A 14368-nucleotide genomic window follows, 5' to 3' on the forward strand; every position below is an offset into this window, starting at 1 on the left:
TGTTACCAACCAAGGAGGGCCTACAGCAGCACCTACATCTTCTTGGCCCTGACAGTAAATCTCAGTAAGACAAAAAATAATGGTGTTCCAAAAAATGTCCAGTCGCCAGGACCACAAATACAAATTCAATCTAGACACCGTTGCCCTAGAGCACACAAAAAAACTATACATACCAACCAAGAATTCATAAAATGGGATAAACACCAAATTGAGACTGCATGCAGAATTCTGCAAAAATATCCTCTGTGTACAACGTAAAACACCAAATAATGCATGCAGAGCAGAATTAGGCTGATGCCCGCTAATGATCAAAATCCAGAAAAGATCTGTTAAATTCTACAACCATCTAAGAGGCAGCGATTCCCAAACCTTCCATATCAAAGCCATCACAGAGAGATGAACCTGGAGAAGAGTCCCATAAGCAAGCTGGTCCTGAGGCTCTGTTCACAAACACAAACAGACCCCACAGAACAGCAACACAATTAGACACAACCAAATCATGAGAAAACAAAAAGATAATTACTTGACACATTGAAAATAATTTACAAAAAAACAGCAAACTAGAATGCTATTTTGCCCTAAACAGAGTACACAGTGGCAGAATACCTGACCACTGTGACTGACCCAATATTAAGGAAAGCTTTGACTATGTACAGACTCAGTGAGCATAGCCATACTATTGAGCCATACTAAGAGTGCATACTGCCCACAAAATGAGGTGGAAACTGAGCTGCACTTCCTAACCTGCCAAATACATGACCATATTAGAGACATATTTCCTTCAGATTACACAGACCCACAAAGAATTCAAAAATAAACACAATGTTGATAAACTCCCATATCTACTGGGTGAAATTCCACAGTGTGCCATCATAGCAGCAAGATTTGTGACCTGTTGCCACAAGAAAAGGGCAACCAGTGAAGAACAAACACCATTGTAAATACAACCCATATTTATGTTTATATATTTTCCCTTTTGTACTTTACCTATTTGCACATCGTTATAACACTGTACATATACATAATATGACATTTGAAATGTCTTTATTCTTTTGGAACTTCTGTATGTGTAATGTTTACTGTAAATTTGTATTGTTTATTATCTACTTCACTTGCTTTGGCAATGTTAACATATGTTTCCCATACCAATAAAGCCCTTAAATTGAATTGATAGCTGGCTCTGGTCTACTTATTGTCCCCTCCCGCTCGCCCCATCCGCCCCGACCATAAAAAATTAGCCAGTGACATATCTCGCCTTGGGGCATCTGCTCCGCGGGGCGGGAGAAATAAGTAGACCAGAAAGAATTACGGAGTGTTTTGTCTCGCTTTCTCTACCATCTCTGGTTCTATCTAGCTACAGTATGTAAATTATTATCAAATAAGGTATTTTATCAGTTGGAGGAATCAATGTTTTGTTTAATTTATTGACATAAATTATACATGTGTAACAGTCAGTACTAGCTAGGCTGATGTATTGGATGTTCTCTCGACTATCTTACGGTTACTAACGCAGAATACTCCTCGCCAATTGGAACGTCAAGCATGCATTAAAAGCATAATTGTAAAAATATGTAAGTACATTTAATTGCCTATAAAACGATTTATTGGTGAGAAGACTAGTAAGAAAAATACTCGTTCCCATACCGGGAGTCGAACCCGGGCCGCCTGGGTGAAAACCAGGAATCCTAACCGCTAGACCATATGGGAGTATGAATTTGTTTGTCATCAATGGGGTTTTGAATGAACTACGCAATGACAACAACAATGAAGTTGACGGAAAGGTGAGGGAGCTCCGTTACCAATACACACATCACTAAGGAAATCATGTCTGAGAAATTGTTTGCATAAAAACGGAGGAAAAAAACGGACAGTCTAACAGGAAGTGCAAGAGAGAGAGAGAGAGAGAGAGAGAGAGAGAATGTGTGCGTGTGTGAGAGAGAGACAGACACAGAGAGAGTTATAACTGTTGTCTCTCCTCCTCTATCCTTATATTCAATAAAGCCTGTCCTCCCTCTGTTCTATCTGTCCCTCCGTTCTGAGTCGTCATGTTGTCCATAGTGGTGGAACACATCTTTCTCTTGGTCATCGTCACTCTCATTAGCGTCCTACAGAATGGTAAGATAATTAATACACTTCATATCAATTATTTATGTTATTATTATTATTATGATTTTTTTTTATTTTTATGTTTGACTACATTTTTTATTTGATTTAAACTAGGATGTTCCATTTACATGAATAATATATGTATAGAAAGGAGGCCAAAAAGACAACTGTGGCGAAGTTACTTTTTTCTGGGTCTTTTCCCCAGACACACATTAAATCTAATCCTGGTATAAAAACCACTTTCAATGCCGATTTTTTTAGTCCAGGACTAGGCTTAATCTGCGTTTGGGAAACCGGCCCTATCTCAGGTAAGAGACTATAATATAAATGTAATATATTTTTGTTTGAACCAGGAAGTCCCATTGAGATAAATAATATCTTTATAAATGGTGACCTGTGGAGGATTTACTCACATTGTAAAGTAGACATTACAGACATTAGTAGTGGTGTTCTTTGTTTTTCATACTGTAAAATGTATTTATCATTTAACCTCTCGGTTGATGCTTTGAATTGAATACTATGCCTTACTTTTAAATGACTGTATATCACTTGATAACCAAGTCTTTTTCTTCACTTCTCTGATCGACGATAAAATACATTTGTGAACTGTTGGTGTTTTATCTGTCGTGTTATTTCCAGCTTTCTTTGCAACAAAGGTAGAGAGGGAGGGTAAAGAGCACAACAACAAAACTGCTTTTGAGAGAGTGTCCTGCGCCAAGTAAGTAACTTTCACACACACACGCACACCCACACACACACACCATTTTTCCCAGACACACATTAAACCTAATCCTGGAATAAAAATATTGCTTTTAAATGCTAGTAAAACTAAGTGCATGCTCTTCAACCGTTTGCTGCCTGCACCCTCTCGCCCCAATAGCATCACTGCTCTGGACGGTTCTGACCGAGAATGTGTGGACAACTACAAATACCTAGGTGTCTGGTTAGACTGTAAACTCTCCTTCCAGACTCACATTAAGCATCTCCAATCCAAAATTAAATCTAGAATCGGCTTCCTATTTCGCAACAAAGCCTAGTTCCCTCATGCCGCCAAACATACCCTCGTAAAACTGACTATCCTACTGATCCTTTACAAAATAGCCCCCAACACTCTACTCAGCAAACTGGATGTATTCTATCACAGTGCCATCCGTTTTTTCACCAAAGCCTCATATACTACCCACCACTGCGACCTGCATGCTCTCGATGGCTGGCCCCCACTACATATTCGTCGCCAAACCCACCGGCTCCAGGTCATCTATAAGTCTTTGCTAGGTAAAGCCTCGCCTTATCTCAGCTCACTGGTCACCATAGCAACACCCACCCGTAGCACGCGCTCCAGCAGGTATATTTCACTGGTCACCCCCAAAGCCAACACTCCCTTTGGCCGCCTCTCCTTGCAAAAATCTCTGAAGCTGGAGTCTTATATCTCCCTCTCTAACTTTAAGCATCAGCTGTCTGAGCAGCTTACCGATCACTGTACCTGCACACAGCCAATCTGTAAATAGCCCACCCAACTACCTCATCCCCATATTATTACTTACCCTCTTGCTCTTTTGCACCCCAGTATCTCTACCTGCACATCATCATCTGTAGATCTATCACTCCAGTATTAATTATAAATGAAATTGTAATTATTTTTGCCTCTAGTGCCTATTTATTATCTACCTCCCTACTCTTCTACATTTGCACACACTGTACATATATTTTAATTTAATTTTGTGTTATTTGACTGTATGTTTGTTTATGTGTAACTCTGTGTTGTTGTTTGTGTCGCACTGCTTTGCTTTATCTTGGCCAGGTCGCAGTTGTAAATGAGAACTTGTTCTCAACTGGCCTACCTGGTTAAATAAAGATTAAATAAAATAAATAAATATAAAATACACACACACACACAGACACAATGCACAATTACATTCTTTCCCTGTGTATTCAGAATGTGAACTAAGCCCATAATGTCACGTCCTGACCTTAGTTCCTTTTTTATGTCTCTATTTTAGTTTGGTCAGGGCGTGAGTTGGGGTGGGTTTTCTTTGTGTTGTCCTATATTTGTGTATTTCTGTGTTTGGCCTGGTATGGTACCCAATCAGAGGCAGCTGTTTATCGTTGTCTCTGATTGAGAACCATACTTAGGCAGCCTGTTTTCCCACTATGATTTGTGGGTAGTTGTTTCCTGTCTTTGTATGTAGTTTACCAGACGGAACTGTTTCGGTTGTTCTTTTTGTTACTTTGTATTTTTAGTGTTCAGTGCTACTGATTAAAATGACGAACACTCACCACGCTGCATATTGGTCCGATCCTTCCTACTCCTCCTCAGAAGAGGAGGAAAACCGTTACACATAACCCAAACAGGGACGTACCATTTTAACTGTGTTTAACTGTTGATCCAGCTGGTTATCATTTCTTTACTGCTTATTTCATTTACATAAATGCTACTATCCCCGTGTATCAAGCCATAACCTAATAATAGCCATGCTGTAACCCACACAAGACTGCGTGTGTTTCTTTACACATTAGTTGTGTTGCCAATGGGAGAAGGGTTTTGCATATCCCATGTCTCCTCTCTCTCTTCCATCTGGTCACCTTTTACATGTGATTTCCATCTCTCTTAACATTACTAACCATCACATGGAGTTTCCTCAAAGTCCAACCAGACCAGGTTATAGCACCCTATTTTCTATTTATAGTGCGTAACTGTTGACCAGGGCCCATACAGTAGTGTAATATATAGGGAATAGGGTGTAGGGAATAGGGTGTAGACTCTGCTTACTGTGTGGATCTGCCCTGGGTCTTTAGGGGAGGTTAGACTCTGCTTACTGTGTGGAACTGCCCTGGGGTCTTTAGGGGAGGTTAGACTCTGCTTACTGTGTGGAACTGCCCTGGGTCTTTAGGGGAGGTTAGACTCTGCTTACTGTGTGGAACTGCCCTGGGTCTTTAGGGGAGGTTAGACTCTGCTTACTGTGTGGAACTGCCCTGGGTCTTTAGGGGAGATTAGACTCTGCTTACTGTGTGGATCTGCCCTGGGTCTTTAGGGGAGGTTAGACTCTGCTTACTGTGTGGAACTGCCCTGGGTCTTTAGGGGAGGTTAGACTCTGCTTACTGTGAGGAACTGCCCTGGGGTCTTTAGGGGAGGTTAGACTCTAATGGGTTCCTGTACAGATGTTAAACCTAATCCTGGACTAAAAGGCACACTCAATGGAAACAGCCCCATTGTACGTGTTTTGTACTCCAGGACTTGGCTTAATCTCAGACCAGGAAATCGGCCCACAGGGCGCATCTCAATAGTATGAAGTGGCTTCCTCTCCTTGTCTCCTTTCCTTCAAATATTCTGGTCAAAAAAAGGAATAACGTAGATAAAGACATGAAGGAACAGAGGATCAGGACTGTTGTTTCATTGGAGGCCATCGTTGTTGCGATGATGTACTTCCTGTATTAAAAAAGGAAGCAGTGGACCCACACCCTTTCTCTGCTCCTCACCTTGTTGCATTGTCCAGAAATAACCTGCCTGTAAGCATTTCATTGGACGATGTCTATCATGCATATCTCGTACATATGACTAATACAACTTCTCTGTAGAGAGGACTAAGTTAAGGTGGTTAGGCTGACATCACGTGTGTGAAGAAACACACACACACACACACACACACACACAAAGTGAAACATTTCGCAATAAAGAACAAAGTTCAGGAAGTTGCTGTGTAGCTGCGCTGTCACACAGGAACTATATTTTTGTATTTTCAGGAAGAGGTGGTGTTTTTATTGCAACACCCCTCCCTCCAATCACTCCTCCTTCCTAGTGAGAGAGCAGGGCTGAGGATGTTGTCAACCCATTTCATCATTGTTACTTTGCTGACTGCATACTACAGAGTATTTTACTGAAGATAGAATATTTGCGATGGCTCTCGTGACTCAGGGCTCTATTCATTCTTGAAGCGTTACAGCTTCCGCTATAGAACTTCAATAGCCATTTCCGATTGAGCCGACATATGTAGCTTTTACCGTGAGCGCAGTCTCCGCTAAAGCAAGAACATTGCCTTTACATGTCAATCGCGCTGTAAATGTGGAGTTTCCACTGTATGGATTAGAAGCCTAACACTTCATACGCGTCGAGTCTCAGTGTGTGTTTGTATTCGCTGTAATTTCAGCATCAAACTGTCTAAACCCAAGGGCTCTATTTCAATCAGATCTGCTTTAGCCAACATCCACATAGCGGTGGAACTTAGGTAGAGCTGTCGAAGCCACAAGTGGCTTCCGTGTGGACTCGGTTGGGTAGATTGGGGTATTTGCAACACCAGCATTTACACGCATCGCACACACACCGCACGGGCACGCACACACATTTGGGGGTGGGGTTGCCTGGGGGACGTGAGGGGTGTAATCATGTATTTATTTGTTAATAACATGTCAGAATGTTGGGTTGACTCCTGTCTTAAATATAACTATTATCTGGTTAAGAGCCTCTGCTAAATGACTAAAATGTAAATTATACCTAAAGCGGGCATTGCCATTGGCTGAGTCTCATCAACATAAATCCCGTTGCAAACTGTAATCTACACCTCCATTAAGATGCTAGAAATCATTATTTAATTGAATGATTTTTCAGTTGGAGCGTAATTATTTCTGAATGGCCTACACTTTCTCGCTCTGAACTTCTAACACCAGTAGGGCAAGTGTGGATTATTACTTTTTGACCTTTAAATAACTTGGCAACTCAGTTAAGAACAAATTCTTATTTACAATGATGACCTACCCCGGCCAACGCTCGGCAAATTGTGCGCCGCTCTATGGGACTCCCAATCATGGCCGGATAGTGATAGAGCCTGGATTTGAACCAGGGACTGTAGTGACACCTCCGACATCGCCAAAACACACTGCTATGCATGTGTCTCCTAGCGCCGGTTAACCCTTGATCTGATTGAATCTAGGCCTAACTGGGGTTTTCATCATGTGTTTCTCTTGTCTGTCTCCACAGTCGTAACTGTATGGATTCCTACCCGACCTTCCTAGCAGTGATGTGGTGTGCTGGGCTCTGCCTTAACCAAGGTAAATCATCCAACAGATACTGTAACATTCCCCAGTCTCTCTTTTCATCTAGCTAACACTGTCTGTGATCTTGGTGTGTTCAGCTCCTGCTGCCTTCGCAGGGATCATCTACCTGGTGGCCAGGCAGAAGTACTTTGTCGGGTACATGGGTCAGACATCTCAGAGGTGAGAGTATGTGTGTGTAAAGTATGTATTTGTAACTGATTGACTGCTGTTTTGTATGAGTGTGACTAATTAACTGTGTTTCTGTCTGACAGCACTCCAGGGTTCCTGTTTGGGAAACGCGTCCTGGCCTTCCTCATCCTGATGTGCATTGTGGGTATCTTCAACTTCCTGCTGGTGCGTTACCTCGGCAACGACTATAAAGACACCATGGAAACGATCACCAACGCAGCCTCTGCTCTACTCCTCATTCCCTGAACTACGGCAGTGACTATAAAGTCTGTTTTGTGTCTGTGTTGAGGTACTACGGCAGTGACTATAAAGTCTGTTTTGTGTCTGTGTTGAGGTACTACGGCAGTGACTATAAAGTCTATTTTGTGTCTATGTTGAGGTACTACGGAAAGTGACTATAAAGTCTGTTTTGTGTCTATGTTGAGGTACTACTGAAAGTGACTATAAAGTCTGTTTTGTGTCTATGTTGAGGTACTACTGAAAGTGACTATAAAGTCTGTTTTGTGTCTGTGTTGAGGTACTACTGAAAGTGACTATAAAGTCTGTTTTGTGTCTGTGTTGAGGTACTACTGAAAGTGACTATAAAGTCTGTTTTGTGTCTGTGTTGAGGTACTATGGAAAGGGACTATAAAGTCTGTTTTGTGTCTGTGTTGAGGTACTACTGAAAGTGCCTATAAAGTCTGTTTTGTGTCTAGGTTGAGGTACTACTGAAAGTGACTAAAGTCTGTTTTGTGTCTGTGTGTATTTGCACAGTGCAAGGGGAGCAAGTATGGTGATGTGATGGGTGATTCAATGTGGTGCAATTATCCACTTCTGTGCTCAATCATTTCATGTTTTATATTCTTTATTGTCTGGGAAATAAAAACACAACAGCTACATAGTATTGAATTCTATTGAAGATGTATACAATAAGTTGATATGCCACAGCTATCCCTCTAAATGACATTTAACAGTTTCTAAAGTCAGTCCAAGGTGACCCTTCATCTGAAGAGCATGCAACATCTACATTCAAATGTCCTAGAAATCATGTCGCTATGTTCTAGAAATCATGTTGCTATGTTCTAGAAATCATGTTGCTATGTTCTAGAAATCATGTTGCTATGTTCTAGAAATCATGTCGCCTGATGTTCTAGAAATGTCGCCATACACAATTTTAAAATGTTTTCTAACAACGTAAATAGCCTTCAGAAAGTATTCATACCTCTCAACTTATTCCACATTTTGTGTTACAGCCTGAATTCAAAATGGATTAATTTGATTTTTTCCCTCTCACCCAGCTATACACAATACCCCATAATGATGAAGTGAAAACCTGTTTTTACAAATGTTTTCCAAATGTATTGAAAAGTAAATACAGAAATACTCCCGAGTCAATACTTTGTAGAAGCAACTTTGGCAGCGATTACAGCGGTCTTTCTGGGTACGTCTAAGAGTTTTCCACATTATTATTTTTAAAATTCACTGCTCAACTGAGGGACATTACAGAGAATTGTGTGTTGGGTACAGAGATGAGGTAGTCATTCAAAAGTCATGTTAAACACTATCATTGTACACAGTGAGTCCATGTAAACTTATTATGTGAATTGTTTACTTCTGAACTTTAGACTTGCCATAAGAGGTGGAATACTTCATTTAAAAAATAAAAAAAATCTGATTTTTTTTTTTATTATCTAAAAACATCCTTCCACTTTGTCATTATGGGGTAGTGTGTGTCAGTAACAGTAACAAAAACTCAATTGAATCCATTTTAAATTCAGGCTGTAACACAACAAAATGTAGAAAAAGTCAAAAGGATTGAAATGCTTCCTGAAGGCCCTGTATATATGAACTTGATAAAACAACTTATTGTAAAGTATTTTGGGCTATTCTTTCAATAGTTTCTTGCCGACTGGCTTACTCCATCTTCCCAGTGACATAACAGTGCAGCCGAGGGTTAAATTCTCAACCCAAAGCAGCAGCATTGAACTGACCATCCATGTCTTACACTAAAGGAGATGATCCAGTCTACTGATAAACAGCTCCCCCCAGTGGTGGAATCCTGCATAGCAGGCAGCAGGTATCCAAGCTTCTCACTTCAACTGACAGATGTCGCTGTCCACTGAAACATGGGCCTTGGAAGAGGTGAAGCGAGAGGATTTTACCGCCCTAAATATGTCCGTGTGAGATAAGACCCTTTTTGTATGGAGGTCTATCAGAGTGTAGAATTACATGGGGCTAATTTGATTTGAAGTTTGTAAATTTTAGACTGTTTCAAATGGATGCAGGTGGCATTCCGACAGCTTTGCGAAAAATGACTTGGTTGTGCCTGTTGTTCATAAGCATATCTGCCCTCTCATTTGGCTAGTATGGACCCACCTGACCTCAGTTGCATTCAAGCATTGAGGACATGCATTTCCATTGTTAGAGTGGTCACTCGGCTACCTTGTCAATATAATAGATCATATTTGGCCTATGTCCAGTCTTCTTGCCCATCAAATAGTAATTATGGATTCTTGCTAAGGTCTCATCTTCCATGGTAGGAGATCTACAGGGAAGAAATCACAAAGTAAATAAACACGTGTTGGTTTTACTTCTTCCTAGATTGAGCACCTTGGCCCAATCATCTCCTTCCTCCCTCCCAGAGTGGACACCCTACCTATGGCCCAATCATCTCCTTCCTCCCTCCCAGAGTGGACACCCTACCTATGGCCCAATCACCTCCTTCCTCCCAGAGTGGACACCCTACCTATGGCCCAATCATCTCCTTCCTCCCAGAGTGGACACCCTACCTATGGCCCAATCATCTCCTTCCTCCCAGAGTGGACACCCTACCTATGGCCCAATCATCTCCTTCCTCCCAGAGTGGACACCCTACCTATGGCCCAATCATCTCCTTCCTCCCAGAGTGGACACCCTAGCTATGGCCCAATCATCTCCTTCCTCCCCGAGTGGACACCCTACCTATGGCCCAATCATCTCCTTCCTCCCTCCCAGAGTGGACACCCTAGCTATGGCCCAATCACCTCCTTCCTCCCAGAGTGGACACCCTACCTATGGCCCAATCATCTCCTTCCTCCCAGAGTGGACACCCTAGCTATGGCCCAATCATCTCCTTCCTCCCAGAGTGGACACCCTAGCTATGGCCCAATCATCTCCTTCCTCCCTCCCAGAGTGGACACCCTACCTATGGCCCAATCACCTCCTTCCTCCCAGAGTGGACACCCTAGCTATGGCCCAATCATCTCCTTCCTCCCTCCCAGAGTGGACACCCTAGCTATGGCCCAATCATCTCCTTCCTCCCAGAGTGGACACCCTAGCTATGGCCCAATCACCTCCTTCCTCCCAGAGTGGACACCCTAGCTATGGCCCAATCATCTCCTTCCTCCCAGAGTGGACACCCTAGCTATGGCCCAATCATCTCCTTCCTCCCAGAGTGGATCCATTCCCCTCACTGATTTGAAAGAAAATGACCGGTATAAGAAATATTGTGGAGGAGTAAGAGTGTCCACCATATCTCAATGCTTTTAGATTGGTGGGAAGTTGTGAACAAGTGCACACTTCAGGAGGACAGAGATATTATTGTGACGCACCCTTTGATGGCCACAAGTAAGATTCAGAGAAACACATTATTCAGCAGTAAACTGTCCGCAGTAGAGAATATACATCAATAAGCTAAGAGGAAAGTTCCAGATACATTAATAAATAAATAAATAAATAGTCCTTATTCATTTATTGTATTTGACCTTGAAATGGCGTTTGCTGAAGCCGAGCCAGTGTGGGAAGTCGAAGAGGGCATCCGAGTAATATTTCAGGGTGAAGCAGGTATCCTTCCACACGGGTGTGACCTTCTCTCTGTTGCCTAGGAGACAGAAACTCTCCCCTGCCCAGCCACGCAACGCATCACACAGGTCAATCTGAAAACAAAAAAAGCAGAGGGAAAAATGTATTTAACTTTACATAAAAAAATTATAATAAATATGAATTTGCCATTTTCAATGTCAACATCTTGAGAGGTGGCTGCGTAAAGAAAATAAGCTTGTTATCTAAGAATCATTCTTTAAATGTAATTTTTATAACAAAAAAAAATGACAAACTCACGTCGACCCTGTAGCTCTCCCCAGCCACAGAGGAGATAGTCCTGTCCAGGCCTCTCTCAATCTCCCACTTGATCAGAGGGTTACGGCCATCAATGGACACCACATACTGCTGGAGCACTGGGGAGGGAGGGAGAAAAGGAGAGAGAGAGAGAGCGAGTCAGAGAGAAAGAGCATCAGAAAGAGTCAGTCAGTCCTGTGAAGGCCACTGTGTTAAGTTAGGCTGTGAGTCACACTTAAAAAGGTCACTCTGCACCGCCTGCAACTGGTCAAAAAAACCACAGTTACGTCCCAAATAGCACCATATTCCATTTGTAGTACAATATATTGACCATAGCCCTGGCCAACAGTAGTGTACTATATAGGGAATATGGTACAATTTGGGAAGCAAGGAGTGACTCATTATAACCTCCATATGGAAGGGCCAGCCCAGGTTAAAAATACATAAATAAACGTTGTTGTTTCACTGCATGGTTAAGAACTATGTAGTGCTGATATCCACCAACACACATACTGTATCAGGCTAACATTTACTCCTGTACATATGCAATCTGGTATTTGATGCAGTAAAGAGTAACGTTATGAAAAGTCATTTAGGAAAACCATGGACGACAGCGCAGAGCACGCCGTGTCTGCTGCAGCCTACAGGTCCATTATAGATAGAGCAGTGAAAAGTTGTACCTCTTCTGTTTTTGGGAGCTTTCTTATCTGTCGATGAAGGTTTACTTTCACATGCAGACACCAGTATATATATCTTTTTTGAGGTTAGGTTCTTCCTGAAGCGAGTGTAATCTCCCAAATTGCGCACTGTGATTTTCCTGAAAGAAAATAAATTGTTGGATACATTTTCGATTGCTAGTTAAGAAGTTGATGCTCAGCTGAATTAATTATATTTTCAAGGCTGACTAATGTATCAAACTTTTAAAATGAACATATTCCTTACTTTCCCTGCGAGTGTTGGAAGACTACTTTTCCTCCTCTGGATAACTCGAAGTCATCGATGAACACGCAGCAGTTTTCAGGATCGCTTTTCACGAATCGGTAGCCAGCCTCTACGGTGAAACCGGGCGGAGGGTTCCGCAAGAATTCCTCAACTTCTATAACTTCCATCGTACAACGGGAGACGTCTGTGATCGTCATGTCTTTGGAGTTATGTGGAGTTTTCTGTCTCGAGCAATGTCTGTTTTTCTGCTGCGATTCCAGATCACGTGATGAGGAAATAAAGGTCTTGTAAGCCCAGATGGGCGTTCCGGATCTTTTCAGTGAGCCGGTTCGTTCGGCTCAGCTCACCAAAAAGAGCCGGCTCTTTTGGCTCCCAAACGGCTCTTTAAAAAAAACTATGTTTTGTATTTTTTCAAGTCATAAAGTTTGCGATAGTTTTGACTATGATTTGTGTTAAAATAATTCTAATTAAATGATTAAATGAAATCATACTCTACCTTAACCACAATGTATTTAGAAATGCATTGGTTTGTTATGAAAAATGATGCTATTAAACATTTGCATTTAAAGTATAACTTTTTAATGTATATAAACAAAATGCATATAAATGTAACTATTTCAAAACAAATACAATCTGAACAACATAATAATAGAATATTGCACCATATCAAAGACAAATAAATATCAATGTGCAAAACTGCAGCATTCCACTTAAAACATTAAACCGGTCCTTCTTTTCTCTCTCTTCTTTATTGCCATGTTATAACCAGCAACACACAGAAATGCTGACCATACTTTGCTTTTATGAGAGATTTGCATTCAGAAATGCAAGCTGCCTCACTTTCGGCTGATGCGGTTTCTTCTCTCAGTAATTATTTGTCCCGTTTTCGAGAAGACCCTCTCAGAGCCGTTTGGGAGCCAAAAGAGATGGCTCTTTTTTGGTGAGCCAAATGAACCTGCTCACTGAAAAGAGCCAGAACGCCCATCACTGGTTCATCTGCCACTAGGCAGAGTCTCCCTGTCATGACTTTAGTAAGCCGTGGGGAGACAGAGGCCTTGTTCTTCCACCAGCTCAGAGGATCTGCAGCGGCTCCTCCAAATAGGATCGGCTCTCCATTATGGCATCTGCTTAGGGATTCCTTCGTGCTGCATCCCCAGTTGCTCTCTCGTCAAACAGCATCCAAACAGCAGATGTTTGTGGCACTACTGCTGGTGCTTCTGCTCTGTCTGATCCCTCTTCTTCATGTTGCCCTGGTGCCTGTGTAGCCGGTGCTATACTACACCGCTGTAACTCTGCGTTGTGTGTGGTTGATAGAGACCATAAACGTGGACTTTGGAGATCAGGTAGTTTTAATCAAGCAGAACTGACTCTCTGCATCTTGCATCTGCATCCAAAAGGAAATAAAACATTTGTAGAGCACATCTGTTCTGAGAATCGTCGCCTCTTTCTCTCTCAGTGCATCAAAATAATTTGGAATACAAAAATTAATACACTCTCTCCTTATTATACATAACATATTTTACATTGATAAAACCACATACCTGCATCCAAAAGGAAATAAAACATTTGTAGAGCACATCTGTTCTGAGAATCGTCGCCTCTTTCTACAACAGATGCACAATAGGAGGGACTGGGATCATTCGAGGAGCTAGCCATCGTTCACACATACAATAGCCTGCTAATACCTTAGCTAGCTATTAACCACATGTTGAATTCAGAATGTTGATATCATCCTAAAAAGTACAATTACAAGTGCATCTTAACAATACCATCCACTTATGAGTAACCTCTAAATATACATCATTATTCATGAACAAAACATTGTGTGTATGACTTTGTACTTAAAAGAATCAAACTTTTCTGAAGACAGAAAAAGCGTGCCTACCTCTCTCAGTGCATCAAAATAATTTGAGCACGAGCACGCCGGGCAAAACGTAAGTACACACTCCCCTTCTCCCAGGATGCAGGCATGCATAACAAATCAACACAACATATTGATATATGAACCTGGTGAAATTCACATAGTACT

The 14368-nt window shown here is 41.7% G+C and overlaps 2 protein-coding genes and 1 non-coding gene across 3 annotated transcripts; 1 reads left to right on the forward strand and 2 right to left on the reverse strand.

The window, feature by feature from the left end:
* Positions 1 to 1635: 1635 nt before the first annotated feature.
* On the reverse strand, positions 1636 to 1707 carry trnae-uuc. Its single transcript has one exon. It is a non-coding gene; the product is annotated as a tRNA-Glu (tRNA).
* A 281-nt stretch (positions 1708 to 1988) lies between these two features.
* On the forward strand, positions 1989 to 8197 carry alox5ap (arachidonate 5-lipoxygenase-activating protein). Its single transcript, NM_001165225.1, is given in 5 exon segments — positions 1989 to 2115; positions 2746 to 2824; positions 7079 to 7149; positions 7233 to 7314; positions 7407 to 8197. Coding segments are annotated over 5 exon segments (465 nt in total). The 5' UTR covers positions 1989 to 2045; the 3' UTR covers positions 7570 to 8197.
* Positions 8150 to 12628, reverse strand: LOC110510245 (mesenteric estrogen-dependent adipogenesis protein). The gene is made up of 5 exons (XM_036967583.1): positions 12340 to 12628; positions 12078 to 12214; positions 11401 to 11516; positions 11046 to 11216; positions 8150 to 9847 (listed from the first exon to the last, which is right to left on the reverse strand). Exons 1-5 carry the CDS (start codon positions 12534 to 12536, stop codon positions 9827 to 9829), a joined length of 642 nt encoding a protein of 213 aa, XP_036823478.1. The 5' UTR covers positions 12537 to 12628; the 3' UTR covers positions 8150 to 9826.
* Between the last annotated feature and the right edge of the window lie 1740 nt (positions 12629 to 14368).

The sequence above is a fragment of the Oncorhynchus mykiss genome, chromosome Y, assembly GCF_013265735.2.
Source record: "Oncorhynchus mykiss isolate Arlee chromosome Y, USDA_OmykA_1.1, whole genome shotgun sequence".
Classification (NCBI taxonomy): Eukaryota; Metazoa; Chordata; class Actinopteri; order Salmoniformes; family Salmonidae; genus Oncorhynchus; species Oncorhynchus mykiss.

What these genes read in the sequence shown, in the direction of transcription:
- LOC110510245 (XM_036967583.1), bottom strand. Translation starts at nt 12,536, where the DNA reads ATGACGATCACAGACGTCTCCCGTTGTACGATGGAAGTTATAGAAGTT. An exon ending in TTCCAACACTCGCAGGGAAA is followed by an intron (nt 12,215 to 12,339) that starts GTAAGGAATATG and finishes ATTTTCTTTCAG; the next exon opens with GAAAATCACAGTGCGCAATT. An exon ending in AGCTCCCAAAAACAGAAGAG is followed by an intron (nt 11,517 to 12,077) that starts GTACAACTTTTC and finishes CTCCCTCCCCAG; the next exon opens with TGCTCCAGCAGTATGTGGTG.